At 45.8% G+C, this 16857-nt stretch overlaps 1 protein-coding gene across 9 annotated transcripts in view; it reads right to left on the bottom strand.

Moving 5' to 3' along the window:
• Positions 1-11398: 11398 nt before the first annotated feature.
• PKNOX1 (PBX/knotted 1 homeobox 1) overlaps positions 11399-16857 on the bottom strand; it is a 40183-nt gene continuing 34724 nt past the window's right edge. For 5 of the 9 annotated variants that reach the window (XM_053934857.1, XM_053934855.1, XM_053934856.1 and 2 more), the window contains one exon: positions 14965-16515. In XM_053934857.1, the coding sequence (XP_053790832.1) occupies positions 16304-16515 (212 nt within the window). In that variant the 3' untranslated portion in view covers positions 14965-16303. Of the gene's footprint in view, positions 14651-14964; positions 16516-16857 lie in introns of those variants that run through there. The other 4 variants (XR_008429243.1, XR_008429244.1, XR_008429242.1 and 1 more) reach the window with 4 other exon arrangements.

Below are 16857 nucleotides of genomic sequence, written 5' to 3'. Positions count from 1 at the left end.
CTCAATCTAATCTAGATTGTAGGAGATTTTTATTAAATTATAGAACACTGAAGTATTTACATTTAGGAAAAGTGTCTCTGCTGTCTGTTGTTTCCTGGGTGACACGAGCGATTATCAGATTTTCTGAGAGTTTTTGCTTGAGCAAAAACCATATTTGTCCAGAAAAACAGAAACTGATTAGCTCAATCCTCACCGTATCGTGTTTATTTTAACAATTCTGTTGCAAAGTGAAGCATGTTAGTCCATGCGTGTATTCCAAACTCACATGAGTAAGTCTGAAAGTGCCCCATAACTCCATGAAGCCCAGAACTGAGTCTGAATCTGGACCAGCCTGGCTGTTATGGATTAACCCAAAGCCCAGTGCTTCCAGCAGCAGCAGCAGAGCAGCAGCAGCACTGCAGGGCTGCAGGGCAGCCAGCTGCAGACAGGCTGCAGGACAGGCAGATGCACTCCAGCAAAGGTGAAGGAACTGCTGAGTATTAACCTCGAATATTTACAACTTCTTCTGTATGTTAACTATGAGTGTGGGAGCTAATAAAGTTGGGTGTGAGCTCCAGATATTCCAGGATTGCTCCACCTGGGCTGGAGCCAGGCTCACCAAGGTGCTCACAGGGCCCCTTCCCCTGTCCCTGGGGGCTGCTCTGTGCAGGCACATCCAGCAGTGGCACTGCCCTGCCCAGGGCTGTTGGTGTTGTGTCTCCTGATGTTTGCCAGGCCGTGACCCTGAAGGTGTCCCACAGGGCACAGCCCCACCACCAGCCCAGAGTGCTGGGTTAGGAGTGAGAGGGACTGGCTGTGCCATCCTGCCCACCGTGTCTCTGGCGTGGAAAAGGCCTCAGGAGGCAAGGGAGGAGTTTTCATTTGTTGTCTGCAGAAATCCCTGCAGGACCTATAAACATGTGCCCATACAGCATCAGTGGCACGAGCAGCGTGTCTAAATGTCCCTCCCTCCACCCTCTGTTCCTTCACACATCCCTGGGCCTGTCCTCTGACAGTGATGACCCCCTCTGGGTAAATGGTCCTTTGAGTTCCTTTTCTTTCCCCTACCACTGAGACCCTGTCAATATTTTACATCTCCAGTGAGACGCAGCTGCCCAGCTTGGCACAGCTCGGTGCTCTTGAGCTCTGTGGGGTACGGGAGTTCTGGACCAGAGGGATGGGGGTTTCCAGGCTTCAGGAGCCATGAGAGGGAAGCAGGAGGTGGATGAAGGCCAGGCAGCATCCCAGCCCACTGTCCTGAGTGCAGTGTCCAGCTCCAGTGCTCCCTCAACCTGCAGGTCCACCCGTGCTCTTCTCCCAACCCCTCCTGCTCCAAAGGGTGAACGGGTGTGTGCTCCCAAAACCCTCACTGCTTTCCAGTCCCATCTGCCCCAAGACGCCTCTGCTCTTCATCCCTCTGTTCTGCAAGGCTGGGGGCACATTTTCAGTGCGCTCATGAGTACATCAGGGCAAGACATTTCCACAGCAGGGACCAAATGGCCCAGGGGGGAGAAGCTCAGGCCGCCCGTGCAGGTCAGGGCACATGAAACTCCTGCTGTGCATCCCTTCTCTGCTGAGATCCACGGCCTTGGCTCCCTGCAGCTCAATCCAGAGGAAAAGAAACCCCAAGTGCTCTAAAAGCTGCATGTCAAGCGTGTGGCACGGGAGGGCTGCCCTGTCCTGAGGAGGTGTGTGCTCTGAGAAGGTCCATGCCCACCACTGGCTCCTGCATTTTGAGGTGCATCACCCCAGAGCTGGCTGCATTTCAGCTCTGCTGCCTTCCTAGAGCTTTTAACTCATTTTGCTCTCCCTGTGGACCCCGGTATCCCTGTCCCCAGCAGTCTGTGAAGCACGGGGGGGCTGCTGATGCTTCAGAAACGCTGCTGAAGTTTGCCCAGAGGGGCGTGGGGAGCCAGGACAGAGCTGCAGATGCCGGACACGCCGGGTTAGCCTGAGCTCAGACGGAACCAGCACCAGGAGCAAGATAAGCATCTCGCTGGCCCTGCCCAGCACCTTGGAGGCTTCCCCGCCTCCCCTTTCGCCCCGCCAGGGCTCCACCGTGCAGCCACATAAATAGAGGTGCCGGCCGGCTCTGGGGCAACAGCGGGGCCGCCTTCCAAGGTCTTGCAGCGCATCCCAGCGCCCGTCCCACCTGCCCGGCCACCCTGCAGGTAACCGGGAACCACGGGGACCGGGAACGGGGCAGGGCCAGCCTGCAGCCCCAGAAGTGAGCGGGAGGATGAACATTTCCCTGGGGAATAGCAGGAGGCGGTGATGCTGCTCAGTGACAAACGCGTGGCGGGGTTTTGCTGGAAATCGGCTCTGTTGAAGGTGCCCAATTTCGCTGCCGGGTGGGGTCAGATGTTTTGGCAATGGATGGGACTGGTGAGGTTGGGGTGTGAGAAACCTTCTCACACGGCTTAGTGATGTTTGGTGGTGGCGTCCTGCTCTGTCTGTGTGGGGTGGCTGGAGCTGGGGCAGCCAGGAGGGAGCTCTTGGCTTGGGGAAGGGAGAGCCTCTCCAGCAGCAGCTTTTCCATGGGGAGCGTGTCTGGGTTCTGTGCCAGTCCTCTGGGAATGGCAGTAAAATAACCACTAGATTAAAATGTGTGAATGAAAGGAAGGGGCAGAACAACTCCAGCAAAGATAAAGCAGGCCCAAGTAACTTAAACTAGCAAAAAAGTTTTGCTAGTTTTGCTTTAAAACCAGAAAAGCTTCAAAGTCTTTTTTTTTTTTTTTTTTTTTTAATTGATAACAGACAGGGTCTGTGCTTTCAAGTTGTTTTCTTTATGGTTATGCAACTTGCAAACGTTTTTTAGTTTAAGGAGCTGTTAAGAAATAACTGCGAGTAGTTGCATGCCTGCAAGAGCAGGAAATTTGGGCTATCAAGTGGTGATGATACAAATGTAATCAAAGGTGGCAATGGGAGAAGAGACCAGAGCTGGAAGGACCCAGTGCAGGAAGGAGGAAGGTGTATTTAATACACCAGGACATAAGGGCACTCAGACAGAGGGAAGGGATCCAAAAATGCACTTAAAGGAAACACGGGTCTTGAAAAGCTGGGAAAAAAAAAAAAAAAAAAAAAAAAAAAAAAAAAAAAAAAAAAAAGTCCTCAGCCTTTAAACAGGAGCAGGATTCAGCATGGGCTGCCAGGTGCTGTGCATCCAAGGTGTGAGTGGAGAAGGAGGAGGGAACAGGCACAGGGAGGGAATTTCATGCCAGGACTGACTGACTCTGAAAACAAGCTCACCAAAGAAATGGAGAAGACAAAGAGCTGAGTCCCACAGAAATAACCAACATCAGAAACATCTTCCTTAAGGAAAAAAAGGTTCTTCCAGTTGAAATAGAGATGGAATGACCTCCTTGGCTTCCTTTGGAGGAATGAGGTGGCTGAAAAAGGCAGATGGTGAGTGGCACAGCAGGACAGACTGACACCCAGACCTGGTGCCTGGAGCAGCCTGGAGTAGCCACAGGACAAGCCACCAAAGCAGACAGTGCTTCTTTGAGTCCTTCTTCTATCCAGGCCTTCCAGGAACAATTAATTAGTCATTTAAATGTAAATTATTACCACCAACATGAGGGTGAACAAGTCCCATTTGCTAGTCAGGGCAAGCATGCCAAAGCTCAGGGAGTGCTGCAGTGTGGGCTTTGCTCTCCAGTGCCCACCTGTCTGAACCCCGGGGATGGAGGACACAGTGGGCGAGCCAGGATGGGGTTTTGGGGATGAGAGATTCTGGTTTAGGACCAGGTTTCTGTCTGGTTCTGGTTCTGGCCGATTCTGGTTTCTGGCACCAGGCAGCTGTGGGCGATCCAACCTCCAGCCACGGGCTCCTCAAGGAGATGGGGCTGCATCCCCTCGGCTTTAAACGCCGGAGGGGCCAGCCCAGAGCCGGGGCCTTCCACGTGCCCACGCCCAGTGTGACACCTGCTCCCATTTCCCCTTTTTTCCCCCCAGAATCATGGCCCTCACCGGCGCCCTTCGCCTGGCGCTCGCCTGCCTCCTGCTCCGCGGCGCGGCCCCAAAACCCACCTGCGAGCCCAGCGCCTGCCCGCCGTGCCCCGAGGGGGACCCGCAGGGGACAGCCACCCCCAGGGCCGCCGGCTGCTGCCCCCCGTGCCCCCCGCCCTGCGCCTGCCCGCCCTACCTGGAGAGCGACTGCGAGATGCAAGGCTTCGCCGGCGGCCGCGTCCCCGCCGGCCGCTCCTTCTACATCGACTTCGCTCGCAAGCTGTGCACCTGCCAGCCCGGCGGGGACATCGCCTGTGCCCCGCGCTGCCCCCGCCCCGAGCCCTCCTGCCGCGCCCTGGGCAGCCCGGTGGCCGATGGCTGTCCCCGCTGTGTTTGCTACGACGCGGAGGGGATGGCGGTGCCCGCCGGCAGCGTCACCCGGCGCGGCTCCCAAACCTGCAGGTGCCCGGCCCAGGGCGGGGAGCTGCAGTGCAGAGCGCCTGGCAGCGAGCACTGAAGCTCTCCTCCCTGCTGGCTCAGGGCAGGGCAGCAGAAAGGTTCCTGCCCCGTGGGGCATCCTCGCTGAGAGGCTTCGAAGGGTCCCTGAGGACTCGGAGAGGGGGAGATGCCACGTTCTCCATCATCTGTAGGCCAGGGCAACGTGTCTCTAGGGGGTGAGCTTGCTTGCTTGCTTGTGAGGTTTGTTCCACAGGGGTAAACTGAGTGCTGCTAGCATGTAACTGGAGCAGCTATTTATTTATTTGGAAGATGATTCTGCTTTTGTATGTGTTTGTGTTTATATAGGCTGTTTGTATTAAACTCACTGGATGAACTTTCTCCCAGGAGCCAGGTTTTTTCTTCCTGTAATTCCATCGGGTTCCAAGTGGTGGGACCAAGATCAGAAGGCTGGCTGACACCTTCTCTCCAGTCTCTTCCTTCTCCAATCTTTTCATGAGGTGGGAGGAGGAGGTGGGTTAGCACAGCTCTGTGTTCTTAGGAGGCAAACCCCTCTCCTGTCTCCATCCTCCGGAGCAAAGCCTCAGCTCACATGAGGATGGTGGCACTCAAGGCTCAGTCCTTCACAGCCACGTTGATCCTATGCAGGACTGACCCCATTGGCAGTCCCAGTTCAGTAGGAATGCCCCAAAATGTGTCAGTGACGGTGTCCTCTGGATACAGACACAGGATACAGAATACTGCATCTTCTGAATGCTTTGACATACATAAATACACACACATAAAATATATATCTATATATAAAACCCACAGCTTCATCAGGCTGTGTTATTAACAATGTTAATTGTTTAAGGATTTAATAAAATAATTGTTACCAATGAACTTTTGAAGACTTTACTGATAAGGACACACATTCTCTTTCCTCTTGTGTTAGCCAGTGGTACTTGGGCCACACAAGGCTCTCTCCAACCACCTCAGCTGCTGGTACACATTAAATGGGTCCCCTGGATTATTTTAATTTCTTTCTCTCCTGCTCTGATGCTGTTTGACTGCAAAAAAACCCAGTCAGCACATGAGATTCAGATGGAAGGTCAGGAAAAGGTTGGAGGAAGCAGGTGAATTTGGTTTTTGGGATGCAGCAGGAGTCTCCGTCCACTGGGGAAGGGACTTAAGGATTATCCAGTTCCAACTCCCCTGCCATGGGCAGGGACACCTCTCACTGTCCCAGGTTCCTCCGAGCTCCATCCAGCCTGGCCTTGGGCACTTCCAGAGATGGAGCAGCCACAGCTTCTCTGGGCACCCTGTTCCAGTTCACCACCCTCATAGTGAAGAATTTTTTTTCCTATATCTAACCTAAATTTCTCTTCTTTCAGTTTGAAGCCATTCCCCCTTGTCCTGTCATGCCAGACGCTTGGAAATTCTTTCTCTCCATGTTTTTTGTAGGCCCCTTCAGGTACTGGAAGGCCACAAGGAGGTCACCCCTTCTCTTCTCTGGGCTGAACAATCCCAATTCTCTCAGCTTTTCCTCACAGGACAGCTGCTGCATGTTTCTGTTGCAGGGAAGGGGGTTTGACCTGACAACACTTTTAAAGCTCATTGTTCACCTTCCAGACAGACACCAGACATCCCATGCCACCGTGTCAGCCAGCAGCACAAGGAATTCTTCCCAATACAGGTTTCTAATTACCTGCTGTCCAGGTATTTACAAATTGCTGAAGGAACCCCATCCTGTATGCCCTTGCAAGGTGAGGGTGTTTGACTCCCTGGGGTTGGCTCTCTTTTGCCTCTGCCAAGAATTTAAGGAGGTCGGGACGAGTTTGCAAGGGCAGTGATGGGTTTTGCAAGCACAGGGATTATCCAGAGGGAGTCATGAGGGATTTGGAAAGGCTCCTCACTGCCTGGGTGGTGGGCTGCTGGGGTTGTTTATCCTTTGTCACACATCTTATCTGTCTCAGGGCTCCCTGCTTTGTGTGACTGATAACCTTGGAGCAGGGGGGAATGACCGACAGATGGGCAGCCCCTGCATAATATTGGGTTTGTCCTCTCTACCCAGTGTCAGCACGGGAACAATGAAAGAGTTATTGTTCAAATATCTCTGCAAAAAGGTCCCTGTCGGCTCCTTTGCAAGCTGCTCCTTGGAGGTGGTGCAGAGTTTCTTTGCTCTGCCCCCACCTCTGATGTGAAATACCTTCTGTCTCCAGATTCTCTGTCTGCATTTCATCACTTTGAGAGCAGTGGCTGCATTATTTTACTTTTACCACGAACAGCACACGCACAGGGAAAAGATTAAAAACTCACAATGCTCTGTCGTCAGAATTTATTCACTTGAATTTAATGGCCTGGGGTTAGCATGCTTTGTTTGAATGGGTGCTGTCCTGGATGCTCCAGTATTAATCACCCATGTGCTTCTCTGCAATTTGCACACAGTACTGCTGGTATTATTTGTATTTTTCCAGGTCAGATTTTCCCCAGTCTGGGCAGGGGTATAGTTTTGTGGCTACTCCACATGGTCACTGTCACTTTGCATCACAGCCAGGCAGTGTTAGCAGGGAAGGACTGTAAATATTTCTCAAGAACAAAGCAACACACAAACTCCTGTGCATCCCTAAATGAGCCCTGAGAACTGAAACCAAAGCTGAAATTTGCAGCTCCTAAAAAGAACTCACTTTGCACGTAGAGCAATCAGGTTTTGAGGGTTTGTAAAGGATCATTACTGATGTTTAGTTAGTTGTGGAAGGGACAGGGCCTTTCTTCATAATTTTAATCATAAAATGATTGATTTAAATACAACCATGCTTTAGCCCTCAGTCCTTTTATGAGCTCTCTCAGTTCCTGCCTCATGAGGCTGTAAAACATTAAAATCTTCATTAATGAAAGCCCATCAGGAGGCTTCCTTTGGGCACAACTATGTCAAGAAGTTGAAGTGTTTGCCCAAGTCCTTCTACCTTTTCCAGCAGCCTGCCAGAAGTGAATTCCTCAGGTGTGGTTCACCAAACAGCTTTAGCACCCAGACTACATTTGCAGAGCCCAGGTGTGGGGGGCTGGCTGCTTGCCATTTGTTTTTTTCCTAGTTATTATGCTCTTAAGTGATCAGAAATCTTGATCCATGGCAGGTTCTGCACTGGTGATTTCTTGTCAGGATGAGAACAGAGGTTTCCTAGAGGACCCCCTAATTAACTGAGAACACAGTGTTGGTAAGGGACTGAGCACATCCCCCTGGAAAGAGTTTTTCTTTAAAACCCGGGGGAAGGGAGAGAGGTAACATTTGACACTTTTGAATGTGTTCATTATAGAAAACTTTAAGCTGCCCTGACACACCAAAGGCGCAGTGCATTTATTAACCAGCAAATGGCACAAGGATGGGAGAGACACACACAAGTGTATTTGTGTTTTTATGATTTAATAGGGAATGCTCTGGGCTGGGGATTGGTGAAAGGTTGGGCTCAATGATCTTGGAGGTCTTTTCAACTTAATTGATTCTGTTCTATGATTTAGCTTCAACATTGTGCATCTACACTAAAATCAGCTTTTTTAAAAAAAAATCATTCTGATACTGCATCCATAGCAGCACCCGCAGCTCAGCTCTCCAAGGCTGTTGGGCTTTTTCCAGCAGCTGGCTTTGAATCCTGGAGTGATTTGCAGAGTCATTATTCATGGCTATTCACAGTTCAGAAGTTCAAGAGACATGAAAAAAGTCCAGGGTATGTAATCAAAGATTAATTGTTGCCAGTTTCCAAAGAAAGGAAAGAGGAAGCAAAAGAAAAAAAGAGAAGAATGCAAAACCAGTTGTTTAAAAGCAGAATGGAGGATCTTAGAGGAAAATTATTGTTTCTGGAGCTGCTGAAAGTGTCCCTATGTGTACAAGTGAGTCAGGAACATTGTTTCCAGCCAGCATCTGGAAAGCTGGGAGAGCAACATAGGCATTACCTAACAAATGCCAACCCAGTTCCTCAAAATCTTTGGAATTTTGCCATTTTGAATTTCATTTGATGATGATGCTTAAAATTTTTAAGAGCTTTCAGGTCTCGATCCAGCTACAGTACAGAGTTAAGAAACTTAATCAGGATCAGCTGTGCAAAATAGTCCTTTTGTGTATTTAAAAAAAAAGGCAACAGAAATATTCTCTCGCCTTCCTGGCCTTAATTGGGATTGTGCCCATGGAACCATCTATTCTGCTAAGTATCTTAGAAAAGTCAGTACCTGCACAGTAATTGAATTTGTAATTATTGTAATTGCACATATCAATAAGTCCCCTTGTCTTTTCTGTGTGCCAGTCTCTGCTGAAAGCAAGGAGTCTAAACCTTGAAGACCAAAGAGGGCCATGAACTGAGCTGTGCAGAAATGTGAGGAATCAGAATTTGATGAATGTTAAGAAATGAAGTGTCCATAGTTTGTAGCTCATAGTGAGATGTTGGAGGAGGAGAGACACCCACAGCCCTCAAGATGAAAAGTCAATCACTGGTTACTTAATCACAGGACCATTAAGGTTGGAAAAATCCTCTGAGATTGAGTCCAAGCTGTGCCTGATGTGCACCTTGTCCCCAGCCCAGAGCTCTGAGTGCCACCTCCAGGGGACACCTGCAGGGATGGGCACTGCAAAGCTCCCTGGGCAGCCCCTGCCAAGGCCTGAGCAGCCTTTCCATGGGGAAATTCCTGCTGCTGGCCAAGCTGAGCCTGCCCTGGCCCAGCCTGAGGCCGTTCCCTCTCCTCCTGTCCCTGTTCCCTGGAGCAGAGCCCGACCCCCCTGGCTGTCCCCTCCTGGCAGGAGCTGTGCAGAGCCACAAGGTCCCCCCTGAGCCTCCTTTTCTCCAGGCTCAGCCCCTTCCCAGCTCCCTCAGGAATTCTCCAGCCCCTTCCCAGCTCCCTGCCCTGGACACGCTCCAGCCCCTCCAGGGCTCTCCTGCACTGAGGGGACCAAAACTGGACACAGCCCTCGAGGTGTGGCCTCAGCAGTGCCCAGCACAGAGGGACAATCCCTGCTCAATATGATCTGCATATTTCTTCAAGACTTCTAAAAATCTAACTTGAAAAATTCTTGGATCTTAGCAAAAAATTATCGAAATTAATTTTTATTACCACAGTCACATTTAGTGTGTATGCATCAGTTCATATTTAGGATTCAGGATCAAGTTAATGAAAAATGTGCAAGGAATAATTTTCAGGAGTAGGTCCAAGGGCCTCAGCTCCTGTTTTGTGCCAGTGGTGACACCAAAGTCCAACAGAGAAGGTAATACCCAGATTTTTCCCTGATTTCTTCACAACTACTAGATCACAGCTCAGTTGCATGAGGAAGACAAACCAAACTTCACCTGCACAGGTCACACTGCATTCAGATTTTAGGAGGGTATCTAAATGGTGATTTTTCATTTTGAGCTTAAAGACATGACAGATGTAACCCCACATATCTCACACACTCTGAACTTGCATGAATTTATATGTGAATAAATAAATACCTAATATGTGTCCCAGCCATGTTGTTGGGTTGTTTTTGCAGAATCCTCATTTCACACTGTGTAGTTTATTTTCCCTTTTTTTTTAGCTTTGAGGATATTGCTCTGCCTTTTACGAAGAGTTATTTAGGAGCAGCCCTAAGTTGCAGACTAAAGGACTTTGTAAACTGAGTTCCACAAAAGCAAACCAGCTCACCAGTTATTTGCAACTATTTACTTCTGATTCCCGTAATGGCTTCTTGAAGAGGTGATTTATCTCCCAAGGGAATTTGAAACCATCCAACTGAAAATACTCCATATGGGACCTAATTTAGTTGATATAATCATATAATCACAGAATGGTTTGGGTTGGAATGGACCTTAAAGATAATCCAATTCCAACTTCCCTGCCATGGGCAGGGAATCCTTCCACTATCCCAGGTTGCTCCAAGCCCTGTCCAACCTGGCCTTGGCCACTTCCAGGGATTCAGGGACAGCCACAGCTTCTCTGGGCACCCTGTGCCAGGGCCCCACCACCCCTACAGGGAAGAATCTTTTCTAGTATCTAATCTAACCCTACTCTCTCAGTCTGAAGCCATTCCCTTCGTACTTTACAGGTGGGGGATTTTTTTTTGTTTGTCAGGTTGTTTATTCGTCTCAGATTAACAAAAAAATTGTTCCCTGGCAGCAGTGGAGTTAAAATTATTTCCAGTTATATCACCAGGAGTTATTGGCACTACTCTCAGACACTCTTCTAATGCCAGACAAGGAAATGATAAATACTCCTTTGTCTAGAATACAAACTACTCATCTATCCACAGATTAACCCTCTAACCACAAAACGTGATCCAAAATCTGCTCTCTTCCCTTCTGCAGGCACTCGTGGGTGTCACCATGCCAGATGCTGGGGAACAGACAGCAGGAATAGAAAATGCTCCAGCACTCAGAAGTAAATCCAAGAGTACCCACATCTGATTTAATCTCTGCTGAGCAGGACTCGCTGGATATGAAATGAGTTTGAGATTCTTAGTTGAGAAGAATCTTGTAATAAAGGAGCTGCTCATTTCCTGAAGATTTCTGATTTGGTAGAACATGGTAATTTTAGAAATGTATTACAAGCTGGCTAAACAAGTTAACACATGGGATTTGCAGAGAGGAAGTATTTTCAAGTAAGTCACTACCATATATGCTTGGAACCATTACTTGAAGTTTGATGTCCATGCCATTTTAATTAATAATTTTGAAACAACAACAAAAAAACCCCACCCAAAGTCACAAACATTGCGGACTATTTACCTGCTAATTCTTTCATTCATCCAAGCTGATCCTACATTACAAAAGTGTAATAAAAATCCCCACACTGGTAAGAACTAGTAAACATTTTTCTTCATTTGCATAAACAAGAAACCCCAAACAAATACAAAGGCCAAGGACTTTCCCTGGCCAAGAATGGGTTAAATATGCTCAAGATTTCCTGAAAACGTATTTGTCTTTCAGCCAAACAATACTGTTAAAGCAATGTAAATGCTTTGCTTCCAAAATGTGCTTTTTCCGTTCACAGAGAGCAGCAGTGTAAAAATAAATCATCCATGAAGCATATTCTCATTTTTAATTTCATCCCTTGATAGAGCAATTGCTTCAAAATCCCTTAACAACCGAGGAAAGAAAAGTTACAGGGTTCACATTTTAAAGATTGTCGATTGTACAGACCCAGTGCTGCTAATCCTTGGGCAGGTTATGGGCAGCTTCTGTCAAGACCTGAAACACTGGGTTTTATTAACACCAACTATGAGGCTTTATGGGTGTCTACAATGTTGGGAAGGCATTTCCCTGCCTTCTCACACCTTGCTTTTCTCTGGCAAAACCAACTGTGATCACTCAGCAGGTCCTAAAGAACTAAGTCACAGGAAAGGAACGGATGTTGTATTTCCAGGTGTCAGGAATGAACAAATTACCTGATTTGGACAATGACTGAAAAGCACATCGGTGCCAATTTCACTGCATTTTGCACTGGGCCATCAGGTTACTGTAGGACTTGAAAATTAAACAACCCAAAGGAGTTTAGCAGGCCAAGGGCAGGGGAGGGGGTGAAGGAATCCACGCTGAGTTTGAGTTTGGCAAAATGAACCTGCTCTTGTCCTCAGCTCTGCCCCAGAGCGAGGAGCGAAGTGCATCCAGCTGATGGCTGGGTGGTTTGCACACCACAGTTAAACGTGCACGTTCATGGATATGCTGTTTGCAGGAGGTGGTGAGAGTTTGAATTTATTATTAGGAAACCAAAACATTTCACTTAATTGTTTGACATGCGAGATTTTCATGAGGGAACGAAGGTTAGTTACATTTTCAACAGGATTTCAAAGCTACATTTTGCCTTTTCAACTCTAAGCCAAATGTAAGGCTGAAAGTTTGAAGAGACTTATCAAAGGAACAGAAGTCAGAAAGACAATAACAATACAGTACCTAAAGATGGGTAATTCACACATTTTTGACATTTGTGTCTTGCATAGACAAATACTTACTCATTTTTTTTCTCCCAAGACAACTGAACTTTAGAAAATGTTAAATCAACTTTAATTACAATTAAATGCATGTGTTCCAATTTTTCAAAACACCAGGGCGCTCTGGATTTTTGTTTAAGTGCAACTATCATCCCTTGGAAAGGCTTTGTTTTATCCCATGGGCTGCCAAGTTCCTAAAGTCAGGAAGCTGGACTTGTGATTCTTCCAGAAACAAATCCATGTATTCTTTCACAGAATACTTTGAGGTGGAAGGGACCCACAATGAGTCCAGCTCCCCAGGGAATGGCCCACAGGGGATCAGAGCTGTGCCCTGGGTGTCACTGGCACCTCTCTCTGACCAGCTGAGCCAACCTCAGGCCAGGAGCTGGGGCTTGAGCCACGTGTGCTCCTGTTCCACTCCAATATCCATAAACCTAAAGCTACTTTGGAAGCACAGGAACTGGGAACTGCAATTCCTCACTGTGGGAATTGCAATTCCTCACTGTGCATTTTGAACATCAAAAAAAAAAAATTCCTTGCACCCCAGGTTGCCATGAAATCCTGCCCTGCCAAGCCCTTCATGCATTCCCAGGTTTCCACTGGAAGAAGACCCAGGTGTGCAGGCAAGGTAGAGCTGGAGGGCTCTCCAAGAGATTCTTGACAGAGATCAGGAACGAGGAAAAGGTAAATGCAGCCTGACATGGATCTCTGGAGCTTCCCTGAGGTCAGCAGGACTCCACTGTGACACAAAATCCAGATGGAGAAAAACTTCTGCAGAGCCAGGGTTGATTCTGAGTATTTTCTGATGTGATTATTTCTTTGTAACAGTCATTCAGAAACTTATCCTGATCGTTTTGGAATTGATTTACTGAACTGCAATGCTTCCAAAGTTAAAAAAAAACATAACAGAAAATTGCCTTGCTTGTTCCAGGAATATTGAAAAAATTGGACTGAGAACCCTGTTTTTGGTTAGAGTGAAAAAAAAAAAAGTTTCAATAATCGTATTTGCAGAAGAATCACATTGATTCAAAAACCAATTTAGTTCTATTGCATATGAATATGACTTTAATTGGGGGCAGGGGGAATTATACACAGACTTGAAGTCAGGTCCCCTGTAAAGACTTTTTGACTAATGTAAACATGTACCTTTTCTCAATGGTGATGCTTTGCTGGAACCAGCAATCTTTCCTACACAGGAAAAAAAAAAAAAATACTCCATTTGTTTCTTCTTCTTTTAAATCATGAAAAGAACAAGCACTTCCCTGCAGTTCACACCCACTACAGAATTCTCACTGAATTGAAAGAAAATATTTGAGTTTCACATGTTAAGCGCTACTTTTACACTGGTGAAGCCTTTTCAGTTTTAGGAATTCAAGTCCTTGTATTTTTTTAATGTTTCTAATCTGACACTGAAACTATTCCATATTCCACTTTCACGGTAAACTCTGTCAACTTCAGTCTCCAGGAACTGATAAAGTAGCTGAAGACAAGGTCATGTTTTGGAAGAACAGAACTTCTGCTGCATGTAAGGTGGGGGGAGTAATAATTAAAAAAAAAAAAAGCTAAATAGAAAATGGCTTCTTTCTGAAAAATAAACTTTCAGAAGTTTGCAAACCCTGAGGCCTGGTTGTTTCCAATAAAAACCCCAAACAAACCAACAAATGTAACCTGCTATTGAATTACTAAATGGAAACGGTGGGGGTAATGAAGCACTCTTGGAGTTAAAAACAATTAAAAACAAAAATACAGAATCTGAGTTCCAGTAATCTGAACTATTTTTTGTGGGGGCAGTAGGCTGAATGCTTCCAAAGGAGCAGGATTTGTACATGCTTTGTCTTTTAAAGTGTTTTGGGGACAAACTGGATTTGACAGCAGCCTTTGAGATAGCCATGCTATGTCAAAGCCTTCCTAATTCATCTTTCATTATTCATTTACTGTGCTGTTTAACATACATGGCACATCAGTGGCAAAGCAGAGAAGTCAGAAGAAAACAAATTCTTAGAAATCACCAGTCCAGTGGAGCAGATCATGACAGCACTTGAACTAAGGAAGATCCTCAGCCAGGACTCAGTGAGAGCCAGAGCAGAAACAGCTCTTGTGTTGAGTAAAAACCATTAAAAAAAAAAAAAAAACAAAAAACCTCCCAGTCACTGCAAACGCCTGTTATTCTCCATGTGTGTATGGCACTGATATTTCTTCCTGAAGCTTTTCTTCCTACCAACTCAACCTTGCCTTGGAAGACAATCTGCCATGACCAGCTTCCAGCCACTTCAGCATGTCCAGCAGCACATTCCTTCATCCTCCTGAAATCAAGGGGACCTCAGCAAGTGCCTGAGTGTTCTGAGAAGCAGAAATTAAGTATTCAATTAAATATTTGCATCTGCCAAAGGGCTTTGTTCAAATACAGTGTCTGAAGATTCTAAAGGTGACCACCTTTCTCCCTGTCACGTTAGAAACACACTCAGATTTGGTCAAAATCAGAAGGAAATTCTGGCTTTGATCTAAGCCAACACTGTGACAAATGGACAGGGACAAAAGAGGGTGTTGATCACACCATGAGGCTCTTGAGTCTCTTATTTGCACTCAACAACGGGAAATACAAAATTCCAAAAGCAAGTGCTCATGGAGAGACAATCACAGACTTCAAACTTGGGGAAAATGAAAGAAATTAACTGTTACCACAACAAAAATAAAACATCCCAAAACAAAACCAAACCAAAACCCAGCTGTTTTTATCACCAGCTCTCTGTTTTTTAAATGACACACAAGGATTTCCTACTCTAACAAAGCCTGCTGTATATTCTGGTAAGTAAACTTCAGATCTGAAGAAATTTGATATAAATCCATGTTATATTTTTTTGTATTAGGGGAAAATATTTCAAATGCAATAAAATAGCAGAATTCATGACTGTATAGTAGGCAACTTTTCGTTTTTTTTAGATTCAGTTGTACAAACTATAAAGTGTTAAATTTCTCTAATAATTGGAAAAGTTGTGGGTATTTGAACTTACTTACCTGAATACTCATTTAGCAAATATTTTCAGATACAAGTCTAGATACAGAATTATGCAATTTGAATATTAGTTTACACGTAATATAAATCAATGTTTGACAATATCAAAATCCCATCAAACAGTGGGCCCTTCTTATGCTATTATCAAATATAGTATATCACTGTGGGATAGCTGAGAATCATAGAATGCTACTGTAGGCTTGTTTATTAAATTGGGTCAATTTTCAGACCTTCCAAATAGGAATACTAAACATTTATTTTTCCCCTCTGGAAATTTTTTTTTTCCTCCTGCTTAATACAGTTGTCATCCCAATTTCTAGTGAATTTATAAAAATATTTTTTTTTTATCCAATAACCCCAGCAAGGTAAAAATAGGAGTTTTTATAGCAAATGATAAACAGGCTCACGGACTATGAGAGAAACTAAACTTATTTAAATTGCCATACATTCTCTACTGAATCACACATCAACAGTTTCTTTTTATGTGTGTTGCTGTCCACCTCAGACTAGCAGTTTTTAAGGTGCAGAAGCATCTTTCAAATATATGCATCTAACTCAATAATCAAGTTTCACACACTAGTGTCACATGCTTTAAATTTACATCACCTGCTCATCGAAAGCTGTGTTAAACAACAGCACTAATTGAAACTGCATAATTCATCAGAAACTGCAGCACTTCCAATTCAGAGAACAAAGGGGTGCTTATGTGGTTCTTTATATTACTAGATATCATTTTCTGAAATAAGGAAAGGAAAACAAACAAACAAACAAAAAAAAACCACATTTGAAAGAAGTTGCTGCACCTGCAAAAACACTCTTTAAGCTTACTATGAAATACAAAAAAGTGCACCCTTCTATATCTACATATAAAACATATTAGAAATAAAACTTGTGTAAAATGTTTGCTGTGCAAACTATAAAAAGTCAGTCAGTCAGTCCATTCTTTTTCCTAAGTGTTTTTCTCCAGGCTCTCTGGCTTCCTACTGCAGAGAGTCGCTGTTATCCAAGACCAGCCCACTGATATTTGCTGTCGAGAGGTCTCCCCCATCGTCCTCGCCGCTGTCCACAGACTCGTCCTCGCTCTGCCCTGCCATCATCACCTGCTGCACGGCCAGGGTGGCACCATCTGAGGACAAGGACTGCAGACTGTCTACATTCATGTTCACTGGAGCTGTGATGGTCACAACAGCACCTGCAGGAGCACAACCACAGCACTTCAGCACCTTTCTTGCCTTCTGCTTATACGTAACGGAGCTTTTTTCTAATCAACAGTTACCCCAGAACAGTTGTTTCCAATCAATAGTTACCCACCACAGAAACTTAAGGAACTACATTAGAATAGAAGATACATAGGCTGTCAAATACTTACATGCCAGGAAATGCCAGAATTAGGTTGGTCAGGAACCTTAAACTTTGTGTTGTGAATCTTAAAATCTGTCTTATGGACACACACTATAGCAGTTCTCCAATCAAGTCATCACAAGGCCATTTCTGCAAAGTATTCCAGCTTAATTCATTGCAGAAAAAGGGGAGT

This window comes from Vidua chalybeata, chromosome 2, assembly GCF_026979565.1.
Source record: "Vidua chalybeata isolate OUT-0048 chromosome 2, bVidCha1 merged haplotype, whole genome shotgun sequence".
In the NCBI taxonomy this organism is placed as follows: Eukaryota; Metazoa; Chordata; class Aves; order Passeriformes; family Viduidae; genus Vidua; species Vidua chalybeata.
The sequence above is the reverse complement of the archived record's forward strand: the minus strand, read 5'-3'. Positions and strand labels throughout refer to the sequence as shown.